Source organism: Aspergillus brasiliensis, assembly GCF_001889945.1.
Source record: "Aspergillus brasiliensis CBS 101740 unplaced genomic scaffold ASPBRscaffold_3, whole genome shotgun sequence".
Classification (NCBI taxonomy): Eukaryota; Fungi; Ascomycota; class Eurotiomycetes; order Eurotiales; family Aspergillaceae; genus Aspergillus; species Aspergillus brasiliensis.
Genome location: NW_027137444.1, coordinates 1349686 through 1374778, shown reverse-complemented (window position 1 = coordinate 1374778; position 25093 = coordinate 1349686). Strand labels below are relative to the sequence as shown.

At 49.7% G+C, this 25093-nt stretch overlaps 9 protein-coding genes across 9 annotated transcripts in view; 4 read left to right on the top strand and 5 right to left on the bottom strand.

Annotated features, from left to right (window-relative positions):
• ASPBRDRAFT_27614 (PE repeat family protein) overlaps positions 1–1840 on the top strand; it is a gene marked incomplete at both ends in the record, with an annotated part of 4413 nt that extends 2573 nt beyond the window's left edge. The window contains one exon of the mRNA XM_067622404.1: positions 44–1840. Coding sequence (XP_067481845.1) covers positions 44–1840 — 1797 coding nt within the window. The remainder of the gene's footprint in view (positions 1–43) is intronic.
• A 435-nt stretch (positions 1841–2275) lies between these two features.
• ASPBRDRAFT_39755 (gamma-glutamyltransferase family protein) lies at positions 2276–4847 on the bottom strand. Its single transcript, XM_067624210.1, has 4 exons — positions 4204–4847; positions 4129–4147; positions 3717–4066; positions 2276–3663 (listed from the first exon to the last, which is right to left on the bottom strand). The coding sequence occupies exons 1-4, from the start codon at positions 4366–4368 to the stop codon at positions 2377–2379; spliced, it is 1821 nt and encodes a 606-aa protein (XP_067481844.1). The 5' UTR covers positions 4369–4847; the 3' UTR covers positions 2276–2376.
• Positions 4848–5282: 435 nt separating this feature from the next.
• ASPBRDRAFT_120186 (uncharacterized protein) lies at positions 5283–6759 on the top strand (the record flags this gene model as incomplete). The annotated part of the gene is made up of 4 exons (XM_067617329.1): positions 5283–5454; positions 5503–5557; positions 5626–5944; positions 6010–6759. 4 exons carry the CDS (start codon positions 5283–5285, stop codon positions 6757–6759), a joined length of 1296 nt encoding a protein of 431 aa, XP_067481843.1.
• A 1259-nt stretch (positions 6760–8018) lies between these two features.
• Positions 8019–9195, bottom strand: ASPBRDRAFT_193307 (uncharacterized protein; the record flags this gene model as incomplete). The annotated part of the gene is made up of 5 exons (XM_067620604.1): positions 8019–8141; positions 8201–8756; positions 8815–8922; positions 8985–9010; positions 9070–9195. The coding sequence occupies 5 exons, from the start codon at positions 9193–9195 to the stop codon at positions 8019–8021; spliced, it is 939 nt and encodes a 312-aa protein (XP_067481842.1).
• Positions 9196–11454: 2259 nt separating this feature from the next.
• Positions 11455–11896, top strand: ASPBRDRAFT_204706 (uncharacterized protein; the record flags this gene model as incomplete). Its single annotated transcript, XM_067621717.1, has 2 exons — positions 11455–11658; positions 11766–11896. Exons 1-2 carry the CDS (start codon positions 11565–11567, stop codon positions 11894–11896), a joined length of 225 nt encoding a protein of 74 aa, XP_067481841.1. The 5' UTR covers positions 11455–11564.
• An 822-nt stretch (positions 11897–12718) lies between these two features.
• Positions 12719–13185, top strand: ASPBRDRAFT_39751 (uncharacterized protein). Its single transcript, XM_067624209.1, has one exon. It carries the CDS (start codon positions 12788–12790, stop codon positions 13124–13126), a length of 339 nt encoding a protein of 112 aa, XP_067481840.1. The 5' UTR covers positions 12719–12787; the 3' UTR covers positions 13127–13185.
• A 3449-nt stretch (positions 13186–16634) lies between these two features.
• On the bottom strand, positions 16635–17421 carry ASPBRDRAFT_454360 (uncharacterized protein). The gene has a single exon (XM_067625404.1). It carries the CDS (start codon positions 17219–17221, stop codon positions 16772–16774), a length of 450 nt encoding a protein of 149 aa, XP_067481839.1. The 5' UTR covers positions 17222–17421; the 3' UTR covers positions 16635–16771.
• A 1883-nt stretch (positions 17422–19304) lies between these two features.
• Positions 19305–20156, bottom strand: ASPBRDRAFT_193305 (flavin reductase family protein; the record flags this gene model as incomplete). Its single annotated transcript, XM_067620603.1, has 1 exon — positions 19305–20156. The coding sequence occupies one exon, from the start codon at positions 20154–20156 to the stop codon at positions 19305–19307; it is 852 nt and encodes a 283-aa protein (XP_067481838.1).
• Positions 20157–22367: 2211 nt separating this feature from the next.
• On the bottom strand, positions 22368–24118 carry ASPBRDRAFT_454307 (uncharacterized protein). Its single transcript, XM_067625401.1, has 3 exons — positions 23334–24118; positions 22771–23273; positions 22368–22715 (listed from the first exon to the last, which is right to left on the bottom strand). The coding sequence occupies exons 1-3, from the start codon at positions 23656–23658 to the stop codon at positions 22692–22694; spliced, it is 852 nt and encodes a 283-aa protein (XP_067481837.1). The 5' UTR covers positions 23659–24118; the 3' UTR covers positions 22368–22691.
• Positions 24119–25093: the final 975 nt, after the last annotated feature.

Here is a 25093-nt window from a genome sequence, read left to right as displayed (position 1 = left end):
GGAAGAACCTGCTGCGGTGGAAGAACCTGCTGCGGTGGAAGAGCCTACTCCTGAGAACACTGCCGCTGAAGAACAACCGACAGTGGAAGAGACTTCACCTATTGAAGAGGTCCCCGCTGAACAAGCTGTTCATGAATCAACGCCAGTGGAAGAATCCGCTCCGGTAGAAGAGCCTGCCGTGGAGCAAGAGCCTGCTGTGGAAGAGGCTGCCCCTGCTGAAGAACCTGCTGTGGTTGAAGAATCAGCTCCGGCGGAAGAGGCTACCTCTGCTGCAGAAGAGCCTGCCCCGGTAGAAGCACCTGCTGTGGCGGAAGAAACTACTGCAGAGGAGGCTGCTGAAGCCGATATCCCGGCTGAAGAACCTGCTGCTGTGGAAGAACCTGCACCTGCTGAGGAGCAAGCTGCTGTGGAAGAGCCCATACCGGTCGAAGAGGCTGCTCCTGTTGAAGAGCAGGCTGCCCTTGAGGAGCCCGCTCCTGTCGAAGTACAAGCAGAAGATTCTGCCCCTGCTGACGAACCCCGCTCGGTCGATGAACTAGGAACAGCAGAAGGTATAGCTCCTGTTGAGGAGGCCGTTCCTATCGAGCCATCGGAAGCCGCGGCACCGCTCTCGGAAGAGCCTGGTGAAAGCGAAGGATATGAAGCAGATCCGAGCTCGGAGCCGTCAGAGGGAACTGAGGCTGTTAGTTCTTCACGGGGTGAAATCCTAGCTGGAGCCGCCGCCGGAGCTGCTGCCGCCGCCGCCGCTACCGCAGCAGTCAACCGGACAGGTTCACGAAGGAAGCACAGAAGATCACCTGATGAGTATGATCGGAAGGAGTCGAGAAGCTCTTCTGATGGTCATCGATCACAACAACGCCAAAAATCTGAGCGTATTGGACTTGTTGGCCGATGGGCACAAGCTTTGCAAGAGTCCAAGAGACTTCACGAAGAGAAGCAGAAGGCAAAGGTCCAGGTTGTCGAGAAAGAGCGCCGCTCTTCAGACCGTGGGAGAGATAGGGATAGGGATAGACAGCGGGAGCGTGACCGGGATCGCGACGAGCGGAAACGGGAAAAGGAACGAGAGTACGAACGCCAACGCGAACTCGAGCGCGAGCAAAGACGGCAAGAGCGCGAGCGCAGACAACAGGAACAAGAACGCATGCAACAGGAGCAAGAGCGCAGGCAACAAGAGCGAGAGCGCAGACAACGAGAGCGCGAGCGCGAAGAACGTGAACAACGTGAACGGGAGCGGGAGCGAGAGCGCGCCAAGCGCTCTGAGCGAAGTGGGAAATCAAGGAATTTGGAGCAGTCCGAGCGTTCTTTGAGCGGGAAGGAGAGTGCACCGGCTAGGTCACAGCCACGCTCAGATCACTCTGGGAGCCAAGACCGCGAACGCAAGAGCAGCTCTTCGTCGCGCCATGCCCAGCCCGCAGAACCCAAGCCTCGCTTCTTCCTGAAGTATATGGAGGGCCAGTCGGACACAAACGGCCCACTCCTCAAGATCAATGCTGCAAAGGCCTCCGCCAACGTCTACAAAGAACGCGAGAGAAGGTCATCTTCCAGCCACCAGAGTCAGCGCCATTCGCAAGAAGGCAAGAGCAGCAGCGAGCGCTCCGGTAGATCACGTCCCGAGGACGAAGAAGAAGCTCGAGCTCGTCGCGAAGCTCGCAAAGAGCGCAAGAGAGCCGAATTGGAGCAGGAAGCAAGGGTGAGGGAGGAGGAACCTGAGCAACGCCGCCATCACCGTAGTAGCGGAGAACATCGCCATCGTCATCACAGACATCGCCGCGAGCCGTCTCCTCCACCCAGTGGACCTTCCAAGCTGAAGACACTCTTGGGTGCGATTGCTGCTCACTGATGACAGCTTGCTTGGGAACCAAACCTCATCGACCTCGTGATAATCCTGCCCCTTCCTTCACCTTCTTTCTCCCCATCCGTTCAATGTATTTATTTATTCATTGTTCATTTTCTTTGTTTATTTTGCTTTGCATTTTTTCGCAGCAGGTTCACAGCATGCATGCATCAGCGGGAATAGCATATGGTTCGGGGTGTCTGTGGCTTTTTATGAGACATTTTAGCCTATTTCGGTTCTATTCTTATGTATCTTACGTTTGATGTATGCTGCATGCAATTGATGACAATGACGATATGATTACTTTTCTATTATGTTGCCTATCCTATGCACTTCTAATGTTTTGGTTTGTTCGCCCTTAAAAGTGCTGTCTGCGTTGAGGCGTACCAAAAACTCTTTACTTTTATGACATTCTAAGCGCGCAGACTCTCTAGCCTGCGGCACACGTATGAATCAATTTATTCGGGCTGCATTGGCACATTCTAGTATATGTATCGACTTAACTCGTAACAATCAGATCACTAAAACCCTGGGGTGGAACTTCACAGGGCTGGAATTGCCATTCCATCACCTCTCAAGTCGCTACCAGCGCTATACACCAGCTTCCCATCATCGTAGTGACAACGGATGAGCTGCCCACGGCCAAACATGCCCCTCTTCCATCCAGTCAGAACCTTGACCTGATGGCCCAACTGTTTTAGGCCCTCCACGGCAGCATCGCTGACACCTTCCTCGACATAAACTGTTCTATCGACGGGCTTTTCCGGATCAGAGCTTCCAGCAGCGATACAGATTCGAGGAGCATCGAGCGCAGCTTGAGGGTGGTAGTTGAATGCAAGCATATTGAGCAGGACCTGAACATGACCTTGCGGCTGCATAAAGCCGCCCATCACACCATATACCGAGTGAAGAGATCCGTCAGAGACATTGGTGATCAACGCCGGGATGATAGTATGATATGGTCGTTTGCGCGGGGCCAAAACGTTCGGATGCCCAGGGGTTAGCGCAAAGTTAGCCCCCCGGTTTTGCAGTGTGAAACCGCATCCCTTTGGTATGATACATGTTCCGAATCCACCATAGTTGCTGTTGATGAAGGATATGCCATTTCCTTCTTTGTCTGTCACTGCAAAGTATACTGTATCACAGTGGTTGTGGGCTGGACTACCGTGATCAAGGATATCAGACGCCTTATCAGGGTTGAAAAGCTTGGCACGCTCCGCGAGATATTCGCGGGAGATGAGTTCCTTGCTTGGGACCTTTTCCACATCGGGATCGGTGACCCACCAGGACGCATCGGCAAATGCAATGCGAAGGCTTTCGATAATAGCGTGTAGATATTCGGCGGAATTGTGCTGAGACTCAGTGAACTTCGGTATCTTTCCTGTGCGTTCAAGTTCCTCGAGGATACCCAGGGCCATAAGAGCCACGATACCCTGTCCATTTGGTGGATGCTCCCATATCTCCACCCCTTGGTTAGACTCGCCGGTCGTACCGGCGGCCTGCTTCTCCACGATATCCTGACCGGTGAACTTGAGTGAAATGGCTTCTGTTTCCTGACTTCCCGTTTCGGCGTGGAACTTAAGATCGTCCAGGGTTATATAGCCTCCCAGGTCCTGGACGACTTTGACAAGTTCTTCGGCAACCCGTCCTTCATAAAAGCCCTTCTTGCCTTCTGCGGCAAGCGCTCGGAATGTCTGGGCCAGTGTGGGGTTTCTCAAGATTTCTCCGGGGAGAGGGCTTCTAACACCATTCTCGGCGTTCGGGTCAGGCTTGAGCATCTCGTGGTAATTTGGCGATGCTGCACGAATGAGATGCTCGCTTTCGTGCCACTGTAGGGAGTCAGCAATCTTTATGAATTAAACGAAGAGAACGAGGTGATTACAAAGAAAGACGCCAGCTCTGAGACAGCAAAGCCTTCCTCACCAAGTTCGATAGCAGGACGCAAGATCTGCTCCAAAGACAGTTTTCCACTACCGAACTTTTCCACGGTATCAACCCACCCTGCTGCAGCACCTGGAGTAGAGACAGCGAGGACGCTGGTCATTGGTATTTTCCCAGACTCGTCAGGGCCAAGGTTCAGGTCCTTCCTGACCTTTTCGAGAGTCGCATTGGCAGGATAACGACCAGAGCCGTTCAGCGAATGGACTTTCTTCGTTTTGGCATCATAAAAGAGACAGAACATGTCACCACCAATGCCTGTGGATGAGGGCTCCGTGATATTCAATGCCGCAGCTAGTAGACACGTTTCTCTTAGTTTCATCTTCTCTCAAGAAAAGCTCAGTCGCTCTACTGACCGACAGCTACAGCAGCGTCCTTCCTTAAAGTTAGCATTACATGGAAGAAACTGGCGGGATCCTTCCGAAACGTACTGCGGCATTGCCTCCTTCACTCAAGATCCTGTGGCCTGCGGCGGCCGCCAATGGCTGAGTACAGGTTACAATCCCTTTTGTGCTGTGCACAGTACTCCTCCGACTCGCGAAAGGGACGAAATCGGGGTTGAGACGCGAATAGACAGCTTTGGAGTTCAGTGGCATCTTGATGGCGTGATCAGGCGGTGTCTGTGATGCGGGAGAGGGTCTCGCGGAGGAGGAATCAAGGGAGTCAAGTAGTAGAGAAGAGGGAGAAATACAATGCAGGAGATACAATGGTTGAATAGAGAGGTAATCACTTTATCCTCGGGAAATGCCCCGACTTCCCCGATAAGCTCGAGATGACTCCAACTGGCTGGTGGGGTAGGAGAGGCTTCACCCCTCCTTTTGGGCGCGAGTACATCCTCAGTAGGTGTAGATGTACCATCCACGTCCAATTGGCAACGAGTTAAAGAGTCCTTCTTCTCGCAGTCACATCTTTATTCTCTTCTTGCTCAAGGCTGATATTTATCCCAAATGAAGCAGAAGATCGAGAAAAGAGGGAAGCCGAGCAAATGCGGAGGAGCGGAGAGACAAATGTACCTTCCCGAAAAGGAAAGGCGTGGCACCGGACGCGTGACCCCAACGGAGCATGACGTTGGCAGGAGAAAGCGGGCAAGTTATCTATCCTCCCACGAGATCGTCTGCCTCAAATATAACCAGGACCGCCCTGAAGGTTCCGGTTCCACGTTGGGATTCATTGGAATTCCCCATCTGACCCAGCCAAATCACCCACGGGTTCTCGATCGCCGAGACGAACCACTACTGGGGATCTTCAGGACCCGCGCCGAATACGGAGCTGGATGTTTCCTCTGCCGTATCATCCCACTGCAGCCCTCAACGGGCATACTGTGCTTCCTTTTGACGTATTATAATTCTATTATGGCCCAGCCAGATTGGTCTGGCCTGTCTGCCTCGCTTCAAGTGCTCAGTTCGTGTTGCTCATTCATCTAGGCTGCTGCCGGTTAGCAAAGCCTCCTGGGACCCTGTTGATCTCTTCCCCTCCCCGCCTGTGTCATCATTACTTCTCTTCAAACAAGATGGTGGTTTTTATTGACTTCGAGGACGATGTGCCTAGCCCGCATCGTATCTCGGGTCCCTCCAATTCTTTCCTACATCCCTATATAGAACCGAAAAAGCCTGGGTTATCCGAATTCTCGTCCGTCAGGCCGGACGAGCCGCCGCATCGTGCAGCGGATGTATCCGCGGACAGTCATGCCTCCGCAGACCCGTTACACAACATTCCCTCCCTCCCTAAAGCGCCACAGCAAAATCCAAATCGGACTGCTTTCTCAGCTGCTCTGAGCTGCTATCCGTATGAGACACTTTGAACCAGGCCGCTCCAGTGTCTGGTTCGGTATGGTGTGCTGACTGCGGATACAGAATTATCAAGGAAATTGCTCGCTCGGTGGACTTGAATACTCTGCACGCCCTTTCGCGAACATGCCGTCAATTCCACGCCAATCTGGCCCCCTATCGCCAGCAGTTGGTTAAGCAGACCTTGCGTTGCGAGAATGAGTATATCGAGACACTATCGGACATGTTGGATAGCGGAGCTTGCATTCCCGACAGCGTCAAGTCGGTCATGCGATTGCTCAGCCAGAACGCTAGAAGTTCCGGACGCCTGACCAGTGGTAAGATCTCCAAATGCGTCCGGGATATGGTGGCCGAGTGCCGTCGATGTTCCAAGGTTGTGTGCCGGGTGAGTCCGTTCGTTCCACCACGCTTTGGGCATTCCATGGCAATATTGATGCCTTTGTCACCTAGAACTGCGTTATCAAGCCTCCATCCAGCCACATGCTCAGGCACCGCATTCGTCGCCTCTGCACCACTTGTCGTACGGCCCCCTTGAACAAGCTGATCGAGCCACCCTACGAACACGCTCATCCACACAACACCTACACACACTCATCTTCTCATCCTCCTCGGTCCATAATCTCCGCATTCCAACGCACACCCTGCTCTTGCGATGATGCTATATGGCTTTGTCACCAATGCGGACACCAGGTACGCAGCAACGATACAACCTACCGACGGGTATGGACATGGCGCACCCGTTATAGTACCTATCTTGGCGGCCTAGGTACTGGGATCGGCGAAGGCTGCCAAGGTGTCAAATGTGGTCGGGGAGAGGACTGCCTTGCAGCTCAAGAAATCGAGCTGGAGGTAGAATGTGAAGCGGACGAAGCCTCCGGGAGTCCCCCTGACTACGGCCGCTACTACGAACACCGCCACAGCCAGAGTCCTCCACGACACCACAATCACGCCAATGATGGCTGGGATCATCGGGAGGAAGAAGAGCCCGGTTACTTCCGACAAGAGATTATCGGCATCGGAGGCCGCGTCAAACACAAGGCGAAGAAACGAGTCACAGTGGGCGCTTGTGTAGTAGAACATGAAGATGAGCGTGAAACAGGGGAGTATCTCACTCGAGAGGAGCGGGGACAACATCGGAGCTGGTGCGGATGGTGTTGGAGAGTCATTCCGGCCAAAGATGAGCTGCGAAACGTCAAATGACTTTGTGCGAACCTTAGCTAGATGAATGAACGACCAGGGGGATAGATAGCTATTAGCCTGGTTAGCAAAGATAGGATAGGATATAATTAGGCGACTTGGGTATCCTGGTCATCTCTAGATTCCTTGGCCGAAATCAATCCAGTTTCATCTAGCGAGATAAACACAAATATTCTCACGGCATGATAGACATGTCTAGCAGCAGTCGCTGATGAATACCCTCAGGATCTATCGAAGCTGTCAGCCTCACCCAGATTATGTTGAGCATAGTATCTTTGCCAGATCCTTCGTTCGTCAAATCTCATATAGTACATATCCAGGATTCATCAGCAATTTCAGGACTTATAGGAAAGAAGAGATCAATTAGTAGAACTCTCGATTATCAGGTAAATTACATATCATTGGGGAAAGTATCATAGAGAAGTTAGTAGAGATTCCTAGAGAGATTATCAAAGAAATCATCAGGAAAATTATCAGAAGTGTAGGAATGCTTCGCTTTGCAATAAGAAGTGTAGTCTATACTAATATACAGAAATTTTCTATAAGGAAAAAAGCAGAGCGTTGTACAAGGTTGCACAGAAAAATGTCAAAGGAAAGAAAACATCATTGGCTCAGATAAAACATCAAGTCACACAACTAAAAGGAGAAAAACAAAAAAGAAAACATCAAGCTAGCATAACTCAATATAACATGACATATGGACAATCAGTGCGGCACGTTGCAAAATAAGAAAGCCACACAACATGGGTATATAATCATAAGATCCAGAACCGACGCCATCCCAGAGCCAGGGCAGCCATTTGCAAACCAAGGCTTTTTATCCAAACAAAGGAAATATGTGCAGACAGACAAAGGAAATGATAACAAGGTTTGATAGACAGATGAATTATGGGATCAGGCCACTTTGTCTAAATGGTCTTTTCCCAGGGCTTCGTGTGCCTGGTGATGCCAACGTCAATGCATGGCGGCATTAAGGTCGTATTATGGTTCAGATCGAACAGTGCGGAACCGGCTTGACGGCGATGCTGCGTAGTTCTCTTCTTCTCGTACAGTCGCATCATACCCGATCCGCAGGAATTAGGAATACCAGGAATATGAATACATATCACTGCGTTTCGTCCGAAACGGGGAGGCGAGTAATAGCGTATCAGTCGTATGGGAACATGGCTCATAAGCCCTGATTAGGCACCGGCGAGCCCCATTGGCCTGCCGTCGGTGGCAAAGAAATAGAAATTATCACCGCCTGTTGGCTTTCTTGTCGCTCATATCGCCCATGACTTCCAGTTCATCGCGGGTGGGTATGAGGCGGGGGGGAGAGCATGTTCCTCGTAGGTCAGGTGTGGGCTGGCTGACCAGCTGGGCGATGGATAAGGGCAATGGATAGACTGCAATGGTAGATTAGCGATGTTTCTATTATTGTTGGAAGTCACTCTGGTTAACATACCGGGTGAAGGAGGCTTTCGGTGAGAGGAAGAGGCATCATGCTTAGGGACGGGAGGCTGGTGTCTGGCTGTTCCCAGCAGCGCATATTCGACTGCATGGACATTGGCGAGGAAGTCAGGTCGGGTTCCATGAGGCTCTCGGGATACGATTCAGCGACCGTAACCGGTGTGGAGACGACAGACGAACGGGAGTGAGAGTGAACTGAAAGGGAAGTGCCATCCGAGATGGGGGACGGGCACGTTTCCGGAGTAGCGTAGTACCGGCTGTCTTCTACGGACTCGTGGATATGATGGGGGCCTTGGTACAAAGGAGTCTGGTGTCCAGATGAAATTTCGACACTATTCCACATCATGCCGCAGTCATTGGAGAGGTCTGGGTGAATGGCAGGCGCCACGAGGGCGCCAACCGACATGGCGTTATGCGGTTGGGTGACAGCCAGGTACGGTGTTTGCGTCGAAGGCATAGAGGTGGTGGCAGGGACATAGGGCTCAGAGATGATGGGAGTACGGCTCTGTTGGTGCCATTGGGCTGTCCTATCCATCTGTGCTTCCAATTCGCTGGAGGGTAATTATTAGTAAAAGTGACAAGCAAGCTGCAGTGAGAGAAAGTACTTACTGTCTTTCCATGTGGCGTGCGAGAAGGTCAGGACGGTGGAAGGCCTTTTTGCAGTGGGTGTGGGTACACCGGAACAGGGCTTCGGGGTTATGGTTCAGCTCATGGCGTCTGTCAGATTTGATTAGCATACGATAAAGCAAGATTATTGCGACTCCTGTGCAACGGCTTACCTTCGGTGCTCGGCTCTTGTGAAGACCTGAATTGAAGGGTCAGCTTATTTCCCCGTCTGTGCGACAGCATCCTCATGAGACTAACCTTGTTGCAGCCCGGGTATTCGCAAGCATGCACACGCTTCCCTTTCTTCGCTTTGCTGATGCGATGCGTGGTTGGGGTGTAGGTGATAGGGAGAGGGATCTCCGATTGAGTAGTGCTTCGACGCATTGTTATAAAGTTCGTCTTCCTGCTTGGTGTGTCTGATGGTGTTGTCAAAGATAGTGGTTGTTTGTTGTAGCAGGAGGGGGATTGGTAGTATGAGTTGATGTTGTTTGAAGATTGAGTTGTTGGAGGTTGAAGGATGAAGAAGCAGGAGGAGCCTTTGATCTTATAGAGTTGGTTGTGATGGAGTGAGGATAGACAGAATTTGGATTGGCGAGTGAGCGGAAGATATAGGATTTGGTTCCTGAAGGAGGCTATCCCCTGGCCATTCTGTAACCGACCCAGAACTTGTCAGGAACGGGATAGACAGACATGTGGTAGTGTGGAGATTGGGGGTTAGAGTGGGAGGTGGGCTGTGATGCAGCTATACTAGCACAATTGGGGAACAGACCAGGGTGAGATCAGAACCGATGAGGCAGGAAAAATGCCTCGCATCTGCAGGCCGGATTGGGGCAGTGAGATTAAAGATGAAAAAAGAAGAAGTAAACTGACGATCTGAAACGGGCGGAATGGTGGCGGAGAGGCTGTCAGAGTGGGTAGTTTTGAGTGAGCGCAGAAAAAGCAAAGGTGATATAGAAGCACGACTCGATGAGGCTAGACTTGGGTGAACAACTGGAACTACTACCCAGTTACTTAGTTGGTATTCCTTCGTCCTTTCCGAGCGATCGCCGGGGAAAGCGAAGGTGGAAAATGATTTGGAAGCATAGTAAAATAACAGAATTAAAATAAAAATCATGAAAATTGTATTGTTATGGTAATAATAAAAAAAAAAGAATTAAAATATTCTTCACCACAATAATAATAACAGTAATAATCATCAGAGATAAAAATAAATACGACAATGTGATTATCGTCCAATCTCATTCAGGCTCTGCACCCAAGGTAAAAAGAAATAAAAATACAAAATGGTACCTAAGGCAGGTAAGCGAGAGAGCCAGTGCACTGCAGTTTGATGATCAGTTTGTAGGTTGATCACAGCAAGCAACCACTCAGGACTAGCACTGCTACCATGGCTATGTTAGACTTACTAGACTACTACTAACTTACTACCAGGTCAGATGGAGACGGAACCGTGAATCCGCTCTCCCCAGCGAGGCTAACCGACGCATCCAGTTTTCTCTGCGAAAGTGGGAATATCTAAACAAGTGGAATCTTGACATCTCCTTCCCGATCAGGACTATTTACGGATCATTTAAATTGATCCAGTAAAGAAGGGAAAAGAGTAATAAAGAAAAATTAAAAAAGAAAAGAAAAGAACGAAAGAATAATAAACAGTAAGACACGACCAAATGGGGAAAAAAGCGGCAGGGCGTTTTTGTCATACTCACTTGGCAGGAACGATGGGTTTGCCTCTTTTGGCTTGGTGTAATCCATCGTCATTATGGGGCCCGTTGGTCGAACGGGCAAATGACAGCCGCCATGGGGCCAACATCCCTTCCCCCCTTCAAGCGACAACTGACTAGTAAGTAGCAGAGCAGTCCAGCTGGTGTTGCGGCTGAGGCACACTGCAGATGGAGTGAAGAAGAACCCGCCCTGTACCGTCGTATTTTTTTCCCCTCGCAAAAGAAAAAATAATAATAATAAATGGAGAATGGAATTAATTAAGAATTACTACATCTAACCTACCTTGTTCGTCTAATTCAAAGTCTGTCCAACTTGAGTGACCGAATAATCATACTTCAACGGCTTCGTTTTTTGTTGGGTTTCTTAAGACTCCATCCACTGCATAAGCTGAGCCATCCATGGTTATCCAGATCTCCAGTCCCGGCCGCCATGAGATTTAGAAAAAGGGAAAGTTAGGCTTCTCGGGTAACCACCCCCTCCTCTCTCACATTCGCAAATTCAAATTAATTAGCGGAACCAGACTTTTGACGCTCTTTCCAAGGCGAAATAAACGGACGGGATCACGGAGGAAGGTATGGAGAAAAAGAGGGGGGAGAAAGGGGGACCCCACTCCTACTGGGCAAATACCCTGTGCACATGGCGAAGGAATCGATCCCAGTCGATCCCGTCAGCTATGAAGATACGAGTCATACATTACGGAGTGCTAATGAGCAAGTAGCAACCAGTGTAGGTATAGAATGTGTTACCTTTTCCCACCTATACTACTTACTATTATACATATTGCCCAACCAGATGGCAATCGTCGGGTTGGCAGGCTAAAAACGCCAACCACATGGTTTCCCCTCCCCCTTGACCGTTCTCTCACCCCTGCTGCTGCTGCTGCTGCTGCTAGCTTTCTATTAATTTGCTGACATGATGGAGGTGTGGTGAGAGTATTGTACAGGGGTGTTGGTCCATTAGAGGCAAGGTACGGAGTAGTATGGGGTATAGTTGTGATACAGGGTGTGGATATCGTTGATAAGGAGAACATCATGCAGAGCTTTGAAGGTCGAACACCATTACTGCACAAAATTGGGGTAGTTGTTGGCTCTCTGAGCCTCATGATTGGGGGGTTCGTTTATGCCAGTAAAGGACCAAAGCATTCTGGCCAGGTCTGTTGCCCTCTAGTCTTCGAACCAACTCCAGACTTAAGCAGGCTAAAGTAGTGGCAGAGACCTGACTGACCAGGATAGCCCAACAAGCCATCCCCGGTGTCGCTCCTCAGGCTCTCATCAAAGCCTCAATTGACCACCCCATCCGATGGTCCACCTTGGAGACGGGCTGCCAAATTCAGGGAGCTAGGAAAGGTGCCAAGCTAGGCTAAAGAGGAAAAGGCTTATAAGATCGGGCTATTCCGTTACTCCACGGGCCACACTGGCCAGAGTTCCATTCAAGCTAAACGTGGACCAAGTGGGGCGGCCCACCTTGGCCATTTGAAATTGTTAATTGACATCCGGGCCAGAGCGATAGGGTTGATGGGTAGGTGGTACTGCGGCACACAAACACCACCACACGGTTTCCAGGATACTTTGCTTGCCCGATGAATGACCGCCCGGGCCACTTGTCGACAAATGCAATGTCAAGATTCCAACTGCAGGGAACCATATGTGAAGCACTCCTAATAATAACCCATCTGCAGCATCAGTTCATCCTATTATTGGACCATATTTGCGAACGGACGCGACCTTATGTATTCGGTAAGATCGTCCATTGTCACGGATAGCCTGGTTCATTTTTCAACCGTCTAGCAAGCCGTAAAGCCTCTTAACGGCGCCCCGCTAGCCTGAGATGCTCTACACTGTTTCCTTTACGGGAGAGACTCCTCTCAAGCGATCCCGTCAAGTGTCCACTATCATAGTGGACAATCGATCGAGCCTCTTCTAGCACGGTGGAGAGTGAGGGTTGTTCGTCTTATCTGTATGGGGCCAGATGGCCTTCAGGTATCTGCTGACTCCTCTGATTTTTTTTTTCCCTTGCTCTAATCCAAATGGGGTGTTGCAAATTGCAATCTACCAGTAGTCGAGCAGTGACGTGCGCGCCATTCCAGTGCTCTGTCCTCAGTAGTACAGAGTAGTAGTAATACTTGTATTATTACCCACGTGCAATGACAGGGTTGTTGTTGTATTTGGTAGTTTTAAGGCTACCCCCGTTGGCGATCGTCAAGTCTGCCGGGTTTTAGCCGGTCAGTTCAAGTCTGCCTGCCAAGGAATGTTTCATGGATACTGAAGGGTTGTATGTGCGTTACCCTGAATCCCACGTGACCGAGCATCGGCCTTTCTCGGGGGCCTGGATTTTCTGCAGACAACGGAAGGAAGCCTTAGCACCAGCAGATGAAGAAGAAGACGAAATATCTAGAGAAAGGAGGATGAAAGGAATAGCCGAGATAAGCACTCTACATCCTTACTCTGACCTTCATCAGGAACCAGTTTTTCAGGGGCAACTCCTACTCAAAACTCAGGCAGGATGCGAACAGTCAGATGCCTGGAGCAATGTTGGAAAGCTGTGTTGGTTGTTAGGTCCAGTGAGCAAGCAATTCGTCGTGGTAGCGATGTGATATGAACGGAACTGAGTGGTGCTAGTAGATAAGTGACCTGTTTGGGAAATCAGTGTGCTGGAGACCCACTTCTGTAACAACACGGGTCATTCCCCTTACACAAATGTATTGGTTGAAAACCTACCTGCTCTATCCACTGTTATCGAGGAAGCATTCCGTAGCAGCTCTACCGAGCAAGGGAGCCTTGGGATGATGCTACCTCATCTCTCCTTACTCAAAAATTCTAACACAATTAGTTCATGCTAGGCACAAATGCCCAGCCCTGTGGAACAAGAATGTTTTCGCTTCGTGCATCCTTCCAAGGAGGTCGGGGTTCAGCAGACATGGGGGCCATTGTCATTCTTACCTTCACATGGGCTTCTAGCTTGTTTCAGGTCGCGGATCAATGTGCTTCGAACTGCATTCTGCCTTACACTTTGAGGGGCAAAAAATGCGAATAAGCATTAGGTTTTTCTAGCTCAAGTTTCGAATGGTGATCTCATAAACCCAACTTCCAACTTTGGTATATAGGATGCGACGGAGAAAATGCGGTAAACCCTGCGATGAAAAACCCAGCCCACAGCCGAGTAACGTGTGTAATACACACCGGGGGTCATTTCTTGTGTGTCTCCCCAGAGGAGACGAAGGTTGCGGACTCGCGGCACTCCCGTTCCGTCAATGGAGTTGTGGCTGGGTCTCAAGAATAGAGTAGGTGCGACTCGATTAGGCATAGAGGGAGATCCATGCCGAAATTGCCCGTCATAATTCAGCCATTTTCTCTTGATAATAATACCGATTATTATAGGGTGTTTAATATGAATGACAGATGGCAGGTCATATATTAAATCACGAATTATCCTGGCCATGTGTCAGGGATCGACAGCATGGTCTGATTCTCATCATAGGAGAAGCTCGCTCCCCTGGTAAGCGGGATTCTTCGGGAAACAAGTTACCCTAAGCAGGGATGGCATAGTACTACCCCGTCAGACTCATAACTGGGAGATAATGACAACAGAATTCAACGAACTTCAACAGAAGCAGGTCGTACATAATTAGTACATTTCCCCAGGTCATCTCGCCTCTCAATATTGCTGAGGTATAATTACAATAGAAGAGAGTACAAATCGAAGAAACTCACCGCTTTGCCCTGAGAATGTGGGCATTGAGAGAAGACTGCTACGTAGCTAAAACCCCTCGATTCTGATGGAGGGGCTGCAAGTGCCATATCGGAGAAATTTGCTAGTGGTCCAGTATAGGAGAGCGGGTCCCACGAATATTCGTCAAGCAACTAATTAAAATGCAGGAGGCGGCTTAGCTGCTGCAGACTTGATAGCCAACCTGTGCCTCAGGCCTAGACATCAAGTCCACCATGCATCGCCATGACACCAAGCCGCCCGCAGCCCACATTGGCTCTCGGGCCTTCACGTGGCGGGGCCCCCATGCCAGGATTGTCATCCCTCTCAAGGCATGATGATGAGTCGGGCAATAGAAGCAACCCTTCGGGAGTTATACAGGGGTGATCAATTCTCCCACCACTGGGGGACCAGCCATGATAATCGGTTTGGCTTCATTGGCTCTCATTGCACCCAGGAGTCTTTGTTTGAGGTCCTATGGAAAGTCTTACAATGAATACAACAGTCAGCTATCTCATGAAGTAGTACGTATGAGAAAAGGATTCTAGACACAGTGTCACGGAGACTGAAAAGGGAATGTTCTACCTTAACCATGCTGTTGGATACGTCTCCGTATACGGCATGCCAATCGATCGCACGAGCCTTGTGGTATATGATTCAAGCAAGGATACGAACTCTAGCACGGAGTACGCCGCCCTTGTTGACATGGCCCGACCTCTCATGCCACGAGGGAAAGCTAGGAGTCGACAACGTGGTCAAGTTGTGGGGAAGAAAGAAGGAACCACTGGGTTAGTAACCCTGGACTGGCCCCCTGCCCACCAGCGGCTCGTGCTACCGTGATGGCTCGAGACGGGTAACAGGGCCAAGAATAATGACCACTCTATAATGGATGCTACATTCGAGAATCAAGTGAATAACTTGACAGTGCCGCAGAGTACCCACCTATCGATCTTCAGTATACGAACAAACCAATAATAGACAGAACAAGGGCCTCCGGTCTCTGTTAAATGATAGTAGTTGCACGCCCACTTGGTGGCTATACTGTGGAATTACTGACAACATACCCAATCTAGCAGACTACGTGCTTCTGGATCGGTACTAGGCGATCGAGAGCTGTCATGTGCCACCTCCAAACCGACATATGAACTAGCCTGTAACAGAATATGATTAACATGCTAACCATCAGTCCACGGGTTGATTGGCCAACTGTTCACCTATGGAGTCCGCTACGAGATGCAACCCTGGAGCATAGAAGTGAGCATCGAATGCCTAGGGTGTGTCTAAGTGGTAAAGTACGATTTCTAGCGCAACGCCGGGCGCTGCAGTCATCTCGCGAGGGATGCCGTGTGAAGCAAGTTCGATGCCAGACCTGCACTAATGATGCAAAGTGACGATAGCTTCTGCAGTCATCATTGCGTCGGAAAAAAATGACCTTGTTGCTGATGATTCTGAAACGCTCCCATGACAACCCGCAAAGTTCAGTGGTTCAGAGCCTATGTTGCTTATCCATATCTTTTGCCCGAAAGCGTTACTACACTGATCAGGTAAAGTTTGTCGGACTCTCGGCAAAAAGTGGAATCCGTCTGTGGATTAAGGCCGCCGGAGCCAGAATCTGCCCCGGTCCGGCTTGAGGACAGCTGAATCTGGATCTTCAATTTCTGGAATCAGGCATGAGGGGACACGGTACGCCGGTCTCCGGAGGCTAATCGTGGTCCGGACCCCCCTCCAGACTCCCGGAGGATGTACCAGCGAAAGAGAAAGCCATCTGGAGGATTTACAGTTTGGAGCTACAAAGACGGGAACGTGATCCCGCAGTCTAAAATCTACCCTCACCAAGCCTTAGAATTCAGGTACCTCTTTAAGCGGTTCATTTTTGGAACAACAAGAAAGTATTGATGACCTCGAGGTAGGATCTGATGATCCGCACCCCGAGGGTTTGACGAACTCTGTACCACGCGAGATGGTAATCACTTTCATCTATTCGAAACCTCCTACCCTCCCTATCGTAGGCAGGGGGAGGGTGGCATGACAGACATGATCAGCTTACCTCATCTCGACTCGCAAACCTGTAGAGAGCACATGAAACATGCACGGTGATTACTATGAAATTCACGAAGATCGTCGATAGACATTCCATTTTTGGGTTTAGGCTTTCCCTGCGCCATCATCAAAATTACCAGAGGTGATAGATGTGATAGATCAGGTGTCGAACCCGAATCAGCCTTGCCTGAGGCTGTCAAAGTCACCCGCCTTAGGTAATCCCATCCACTTTGGACCCGCTGGAACTGGGAAAGTTGGTCTTGACTCTTGACAACCTCCGCTCCAGCATCCCCGTCGGACGATCTGAGCCCGAGCGCTGTTCCGGGCCACTGTGGACAGTCTAGTCTGTTCAATGTGCCCAAGGCATGAGTCTGCATACCGTCTTGCAGAATATCCCAATTATAGACTGAAAGGGGCAATCGATGACGGCTACAGGCTTCCCACGCGGTATAGGTACTGTCGGATGGCTAGATATGGTCCACGCCATTAGCCTTCAAAAATCACTGTGATATGCTACGGGCTCTTTTGACCAGGTCACACATCTACAACAATAACAAAGAACGATATGATAAATAACTCCGCCACCTCCCTGATTCGTCGAAGTGGAGAGGCTGCCAATGATCCAATCTTGAAGAGCCCACCTTTGGGTATACGAGTGTGGGCACTGGACGGCCTCTTGTCGAGAGTTGTACGGAATGATCCCGCTGCTCGAAGCCAGCGCGTTATCATCAGATAAGACCGGCGCGTTCACTAACCTACGAAGCGCTGCAACTAATGTCCTAGGAGCTGGCAATAGCAAATTGGAGCACGCCGTGCATCGCACTAAATCAGTCGCTTGAGCCCGTTCTCTGGGGCTAAGCTTGAGGGACCAGGGGACGGCTCCCTGGCCAGCCAAGACACTACGCACGTTGTAGCTACTAAAATTTCCTTGACTAATTAGCATTAGATGAGTAGACGGCTACGCCGCGACGGAATACCCGCAATATTCCCGTCTTTAACCAGAGATTTCAAGAGGCTGTCCACACTCCACTCCGTACTACCCACTGCCAAGCAGTGTTCTCGAGTTCGTCTAGGTGGGCTTGATTGTTCACCCCTCATAGACCTTACGCTCCGCTAGAATTTCCTACACGAACAGACGAATCAGCCTCATCAGTTCCACATCGAGGGTGCCGAGGACCGGAAAACTCGACAGGGCACCTATGCCGCCGCGATCGACACCACACACACCGTATGTGTTGGCCAGAAGAACTGAGGCCAAGTTGGGCTTGTCAAAGAGCGGAACGGCCCTTCCGGTGTCTGTTCCACACCAGAGCCACAGTTGCACGAGCATCAACATTCAACATCAGGTCCTAATCGATAAGAAAAATTGGCGATCAGTTATGTGCTTTGAGTCTTTTAATGTGTAGTTAAGATATGTTTCAATGTTCTCTTTCGTGTGTCCCATTTTTCCCAGGGTAACTTGCTAATTTCCTATAATAGGCACGAGCTAATCCCAATACCGGAAAATAACGTCTCCCTGTCATAGCAGCCCCTGTCAGCATGGCCCCCTGCTAGCATGGGCACTGCTAGCGAATGATGTCTGACACTGAGCTCGACACGGTGTAACCTAGTCACCTGGAGAGCAGGAAAGTGTGATCGGCTGTCCAATCCTTCTAGCAGGTAGTGGTGAAGAAGCAGCTTCCGTGCTGCGTCGAACATTCCACACGTCAGCCTCCGGTTTACGTTGGATACTGCTTTGGGAGAGGTACATTCTCATGCAGCTTCTAGTTCGCAACCTACTGCAACCTAGTCTGTACTATCGTTACAGGTAACAGAGCCACGAGGCCTGTTATTTTGCGCCGTGACAGGGGTGCCATGCGCTGCGGAATGGATTATATCCACATGGTCTGATCTCACTCCTGCCACATCCGGCCCTATTGCGACTTGCTACACTATCCTAATGTGTCGATGGGTTTGCGAGCCGAGACTTGCAGGTCTTGCACGTCTGTGGGTCGTTGGGAATGACCCTTGCGCGTCAGCTTGAATTATCCCCATCAGGGTTCAGATATACCTCTTCTCCCTCGGGATTGTCAATGGTCTGAATCGACAACTACCCGTGAAGAGTCACCATATTAGACCAAGCTAGCAAAATCGTCCCTCCTACGCAGCTCTGCACCGCCCTTTCCATCACGGACTAAACCTCAAAGGAACGAATACCCTGCTAGCGAGGGAGCACTAGTCCAGATGATCTAAGAAATCCTTCAGACAATGGCTTTATCCGACGACTAATGATGTGCGCAGAACAAATTAACTGCGCCCGGATTAATATGCCGGGCAACCCGACCTGGACCCAGTCTTCTGCATGGCAGTCAGGAGTGTTTCATCCATCCACACGTGTGCTGGATGCGGAGACCTCCCCCCCTGAGCACGACGGCGATCATGCAGTCCTTCGATACGACAGGGATTGCAAGACGGCGGGGTCACTTGCCACGAGGCATCCTTGACCCTAGAAGATTCCAGATTATCTCTTTAACACGAAAAGAAGAGCTCTGTTCGAACTAGTACGGTGATTTTCCCGTGTGTATCGAATGTCGTCATTCAAAAGAAACATGCCAGTATTGTCTCTAGTCCAATGACTTCTGCTGAGATATCGGCACTCCTCCACATGGACTTTTCGGCATTCCTCCACATTGCAACCAACATTTCATGCGGGCAACGTAGCAGGAACAGCCACCAACAGGCACCAACCGGAACCAACATGTTGCGTTGGCGTTGGCCGCTGACTCGTTCACCGATCCTGCAATCGCAATTTAAGCATGACACTATTAACAGGGCAACAGTGTCAGCTGTGCAGAGTAGGATGCATTAGGCAAGACATTCTGTCACGATTGTCTCATTACCACTAAACCCTACCATCAGCTCACCAAAGCAATGGCAAAGTTGTGCGCATACGATGTATGAGATGAAACAGCATATTGCAATCCTGTTACACCCAGCTGCAGGTCATGGATGAGCGGGTCACAACACAGATCTGGCCCCTGACGAGTTCAATCCTGGAACTCCTTCCACTTGACCATCCTGTCTCTCATATCGACTTCCTTTCCGTCGACCACGAACCGGCCATCTCCGCGATGGTGAGCCATCTTCATTTCCCTCTTCCTTCGTTTGCCACCACCAACACGATCATCGTCATCCGCTGGGTCTCTGCTTCCCTGGCCATATTCTAGATCCATGTCTTTATTGATCCATGCTCCAGTCACCTTCAGCACCCATAAATTGTACCTTGCCACCAACGCTCGGTCCTCAACCGTACATTGAATGTTGGCAATAACATCCTTCCCTCCAACCAAGGGCGCCCGTGCTCTCCCTCCGTCTCCCCCTTTTCTATCCCAGGACCCATCTGCAGATGCAGGATCAGGAGCTGGGACAGGGTTTATGCCAAAAGCTACCCACTTGTTGACATCTTCTCCACTGCAGTTGCCGATATCAATGGTCTTCTCCAACATCTCCACTGCAGGAATGGCGAGCACGCATTCGCCCGTCCTCTTCAGGTTATCGTAGCTCTTGTCCCACGGCCCAATGCAGGCACCGACAAGTGTTGGTCCTTCGTGCTGGATCATCATGTGAAAGCCCATTGTCATTATGTTGTGCGTCTTGTTGGCTAAGGAGCCGGTCGCCACAAGCAGAACGGGCCCAGGCTCCAGGAGACGATTCACTTTGTGGGTAGGATAGGCCACGAACTGGTCCAGACCATTGCGCTTATCATCGCCGTCGTTGGAGCTGAGGTCCAATTTGGATTTTTTCGGTGTCCGGTCCGGCTCCGACTCCGACTCGTTCAGGGGTTGCTGCAGACCGACATTGACATCCCCTTTCGTATGCATATTGTATCTGCGAGACATCTCTGCCCGTAGGCCTTTGCCGTCTCCTATCTATATAGATTATGTGCAGAAGGGACAGTATAGAGACAAGGAGATATACATACACCACGTGCGATGTAGCTCGTCACGAAAACATTTAGAGGCCCTCGAGGTGAGTTGCGATGAAGAAGTGGTGGTTGTCAGACAAAAGAAGTCCACCAACTTTGCCTCTCCCCGCATTCCCAGAATTCGAGGCCGCGCAATCCTGTTGGTCGGCTCTTTGTTCCTCCGTGAGTGACGTACCGAGCCAATCCCTCTGCTGAGGAAAGCCTCATTATTCCTCAATTGATACTGCATATCACAAACGGCACTAGATTTATAGGAATTACTTCTCTGCATCGAAAGATTCACTCTCCCTTTCTATAGACGAAGATGCATGCAGTATATATATATCTAGTAGCTACGGAGTATTTACTAGAAGAACATCATGTGTTTCCATTCCTCTCTCGCAACTTTCAGTACTTTCTCTTCCTGACAGCGTGAATAAGTAGACTCCCTCAAGATGTGTAGACATCATGCTCAAATAAAATAATATAAAATAAAATAAAAATAAAGATTCAAAACACATCCAACCACAAATTCCTGTCTTGTGCTTTCCTCCACAATATATCATCCTAAGTCTCAGGAACCTCCTTGATGATAAGACTCATTCCTCATATATATATAGTACTATAGCTACTGTCTCTGAATGCATTCACGAGTACTACTAACTACTAGTAAGATTCAAGTAGTAGTGATGTTTGTTATATCTCTGCATCAGTACATGATTGATCCCTACTTACTATACGTTCTAACTCCATCAAGACCATCCAATCCCACTACTTAGCAGTAGTAGACAATGATACAGTCAAATTGCCCAACTCTGGCGCTACTAGTAGCATATAACCTCAACACTACAGCGCACAATCTCAAGGGACAAGCTAAAGCAACAGTACTACTACTACTACTACTTAGCTACTGGCTATCTTTCTTTGCACTCTTATCTTAAAAGGAAAATAGATAGAGAAGAGACATCTGCGACAAACCTCACTCAATTGAATGTCTTATCGTCGGTATATATTTGACATGAATCGATCACCTAGGAAGTACGTTAAGTACTGTAGTACTAGATACTGGTACCCAACTACCATCGAATATTGAAATAACTCAATACTAGTAGTTGTGTCGAGAATGAGTAGTTTTCTGGTTCATTGGTTATGTGAAGTAGTGATTGATATAGTTAAGTTATTGTTGGTATAAGGTGATACCGATAGTCACTTGGGAGATAGTGTGATACTTTTTAGTAGTATTTATTGAGGGGACTGCAGATTGACTTGGCTCATAGGAGCTGTCGTTGGGTCTGTAGTTAAAGTTAATAGTATGAGTGTGGTGATATCAGTGGAAAAGTGTGTTGTGGTAGTTAGTACTACTACTACTAGTAGTAGTAGTAGTACTATGTCGGTGGTGGGACGGATATATATATAAGTTCACCGTAGTATCTAGTAGTACTGTCTGGAATTCGATCTGTGTATGATTCATACTATCTGTCCAAATTAATGACAGCTGCACCATCGGCGAGGTTGAATATAGATTCATGTAGACCGTAGTTACTCATATTTATCTTAAAAAGAATATATTTGTTCATCGTCTCCTGAAAATGTTGTGCAATGCATCGTCGAATTGGTAGTGAGACACTGCATATCCATCTATACAAACTACTACACGATCAACTTTGTTCAATCAAAGCATCGAGAAACACATGGTATACATTCATCCTCACATTAGCTACAGGGCTGTCCGTCACATTACTTACAATCTTCCAATCAAGGCTACTCTATGTAGTAGTACCCATGGCAAGCACGCGCGGCCAACCGCCATAGAAACAAGCATCGCAGATATAGAACAAATGGGGGTGGGGTTCTCGGCTCAATAAACAAAAAAGTTTGGGGAAATAAATGCTGTCCACGAGGGTAATCGACTAAAATACAGCCCACTTCAAACGCCTTATCAAAATAATGAGATCCTGATCTGATATACCTCAGCCCGACTCGTCGAGTCTTGACCTTGAGAAGCCCTTGTGATAAGAAAGAGAATTCCAGGTCGGGAATGTAACCATTACCAATGGCCAGAGTGACCGGGACAATTCCCTGAGGAGCCCCGAGTCTTCACCAAAGTAAGAGTCACGGTCGGCTCTCTCCACAGCACTCCTGAAAGGTCGCTATCCGCCACGGGCGGCATCGGACCACACCTATGGAGCGAATGTGCTTCTCATAGCCAATGGCTGAAGGGGTCATCATATCCTATCGGCAAACATGCACTGATATTGCAAGGTCGCTGAATAGTCCAGCAGGCAAAAGAAAAGGAGGGAAAGGATAGCTGTCGTGAAGGGTGACTTTATGGTGACAAGCGAAGGTTGTGTTAAAGGTAGGAAGAGGATATGTGTGGCAAGGGCATGGCTCTATCGTTAAAAGACATGCACAGATAGGATATTGGTCCACAAACGGCACTGTCCATGGGAAGCTGGCGATCGCATGCCGTCTAGCGTCGATCAGGGTTAGTCACCTAGTACTTGTTAGCTACAATGTTTCACCTCTATTCGTCGTTCAGCTCAGCTCACCTGCAGGATGCGACGTGAGAAGTCTTGATCATCATCGATGCTACCGTTGCTCTGACGTCGCTGCGCCATGAAGTCACCATCGAATCGGGAATCCGACATGGACTGCTGGGACATCGGATTGCCATAGTTGTCCACGCCGACGCTACGGCGGTATTGTGATTTGCGGTTCTTGAAGCGCCAGAGGAAGAAACCAGCGCCAGCAAGAGCACAAGCTCCTACTACACCCACAACAACGCCCGCGGCAATAGCAGCAGTGTTGGCACTTGAGCCCTTCTTCTGTGACGCTTCAGTAGCCCCCTCGGCAGTTGCAGACGCGGTATCGGCTCCGGATGTTGCATATACGGTTTGCGTGGTACCGGAGCTAGTGACGACATGGGCTTCTTGGGTTGATGATGTGGACGTTTCGCTTTCGCTGCTGGAGGTACTTGTGCTCGAGGCCGAATAGTTGTCAACGTCGTCCTCCATGCCAGTAAGATAGACCGAATAAGTATTGCTGCCACCACCTATTTTATCACCGTCAGCAAATGCGCTACAGCAGGCTCAAACCAGGAAAAGAAACATACAATTCACGGAAGGCCAGCCGGCACAAGCGACATTACACTTGCTGTCATCAACCTTGGCTGATGAGGCAGGGAGCAGATTGCCACAGAGACAGTCCTGTCCATTATGTAGGGCAAAGACAGCATAGTTGCCCTTCAAACACAGTTTTTGACAGTATCCATCACTCTGATATGTGTATGTTCCTTGATCTTTCAATGGTGTCGAGTCAGAGTAACAGCCGTTGTATTCCTCAGTATAGGCATGTGTTGCAGGCAGACTGATGGAAAGGAGAAGGGCTGAGGCTGCAAGAGCCGACCGCATCGTGAATGATTTCGTGGTGTGGAACATGGTCGACGTAAGAAAAAAAGATCCCAAGGGGTAGACTTGGTTGAGTTTGGCGAGAAGTGACCTCAAGGATACAGCGAGGGAGGTTAATCGAAGAATAAGGGACGACCTGCGTAACCCTTTGAACCTCTCAGAGCCACTTCAAAGTTGGAAGTCCTGTTCGTCTCTCTCTCCTATGTCCTCGAGATGGACGTGTCGCGACGGTCCTCCGAAGGGGTGAATAGCACGAATGGTTGTTGCCAGAGCCGACGTTGAGGACGAGTGACGTAGAAGGGACCAGGCCTTGACGTGGAGATCAGGTCGGGGGATAGACCGACAGCAGAGGGTCAGAGGATGATAGTAGGTGAAGATTAGAGTGAAGATAGCGATGAAAGAGCGTGGTGTCTGCTCTGGGGGTAGGCGGTCCCTGGCGGGGAAGGGCCCTTTGGACCGGTCGTTTCAAGCACCCCTTTCTGTCGGGACGAGTTTAATGAGCGAGCCTGAACGGGCGGTTCAGGAAAGGGAAATCAGCCAAGGTTAACGCACCCGCAGCAACAGGGGAAAAAGAGAGAGGGGAAAGTAGTAACGAGGAAGCAGTAACTAGTGTGTTTCTATTAAGGCCCTTTGAGAGAGAGGTCCAAGTTCCAGAAGATTGAAGCTCGACGACCTGGGCCAAAACAGTCTGACGAAGCGAGAGAATGAAGAGTTGAGAGAAATGAAAAAAACCCAATGAAATGAATAATCCAAATTCACAAAAAACAATAATGTCCTGGTAGAAGGCCAAAAAGAGCGACTGGGGTGAAGCAGGAGAGGGAGAAAAGAGGGTCAGGGAAGGGGAAGCGACAGAACGATTGACAGACTCCTTCCTGGGACACAGCGTGACTGACTACTGCATCAGCGGAGGATTGAACTGGGAAGGCATTAAGCGACGCACTGACGGGTGACTAGCCCAGACAGGAGAGGAGGCGTTGTTACTAGTACTAGTTAACTACGGAGAGTAGTAGTACTGTGTGTACTGTGTGTAGGGGGGAGGTCGGAGCAGAAGGGAGGAGAGGGAGAGAGGGGTGGGTATGTGTGTGCCTGTCTCTCAGTCTCTGCAGCACCAGCTCGTTAGTTAGTTACTCCGTAGTTAGTTAGTGAGTTAGTGCTAAAGTTTCCCCTACAGGACGGGCGAAAAAAAAGGGACAAACAAAGCGTGAGGGAGGAGCATCATTCCCATCATTCCCTGGCTTCTCCCCCAATGATAGTCCCTGAATCCAGACGCGGTACTCTTGTTGGTGGTTCCCCGACGGGACCTGACCCTGGATGCGCAGGGCGGTAATTTACCACGTCCCGCGTACCTGTCCCTGCAAGCCAATCATATCCGTGAGATGCGTATTACATCAGCAGACCCATCCAGGGGCAGGGCTCATCCCTTTCCTTTCCGGGCCACACGGGCGGCACAAAATAACAATTGGAG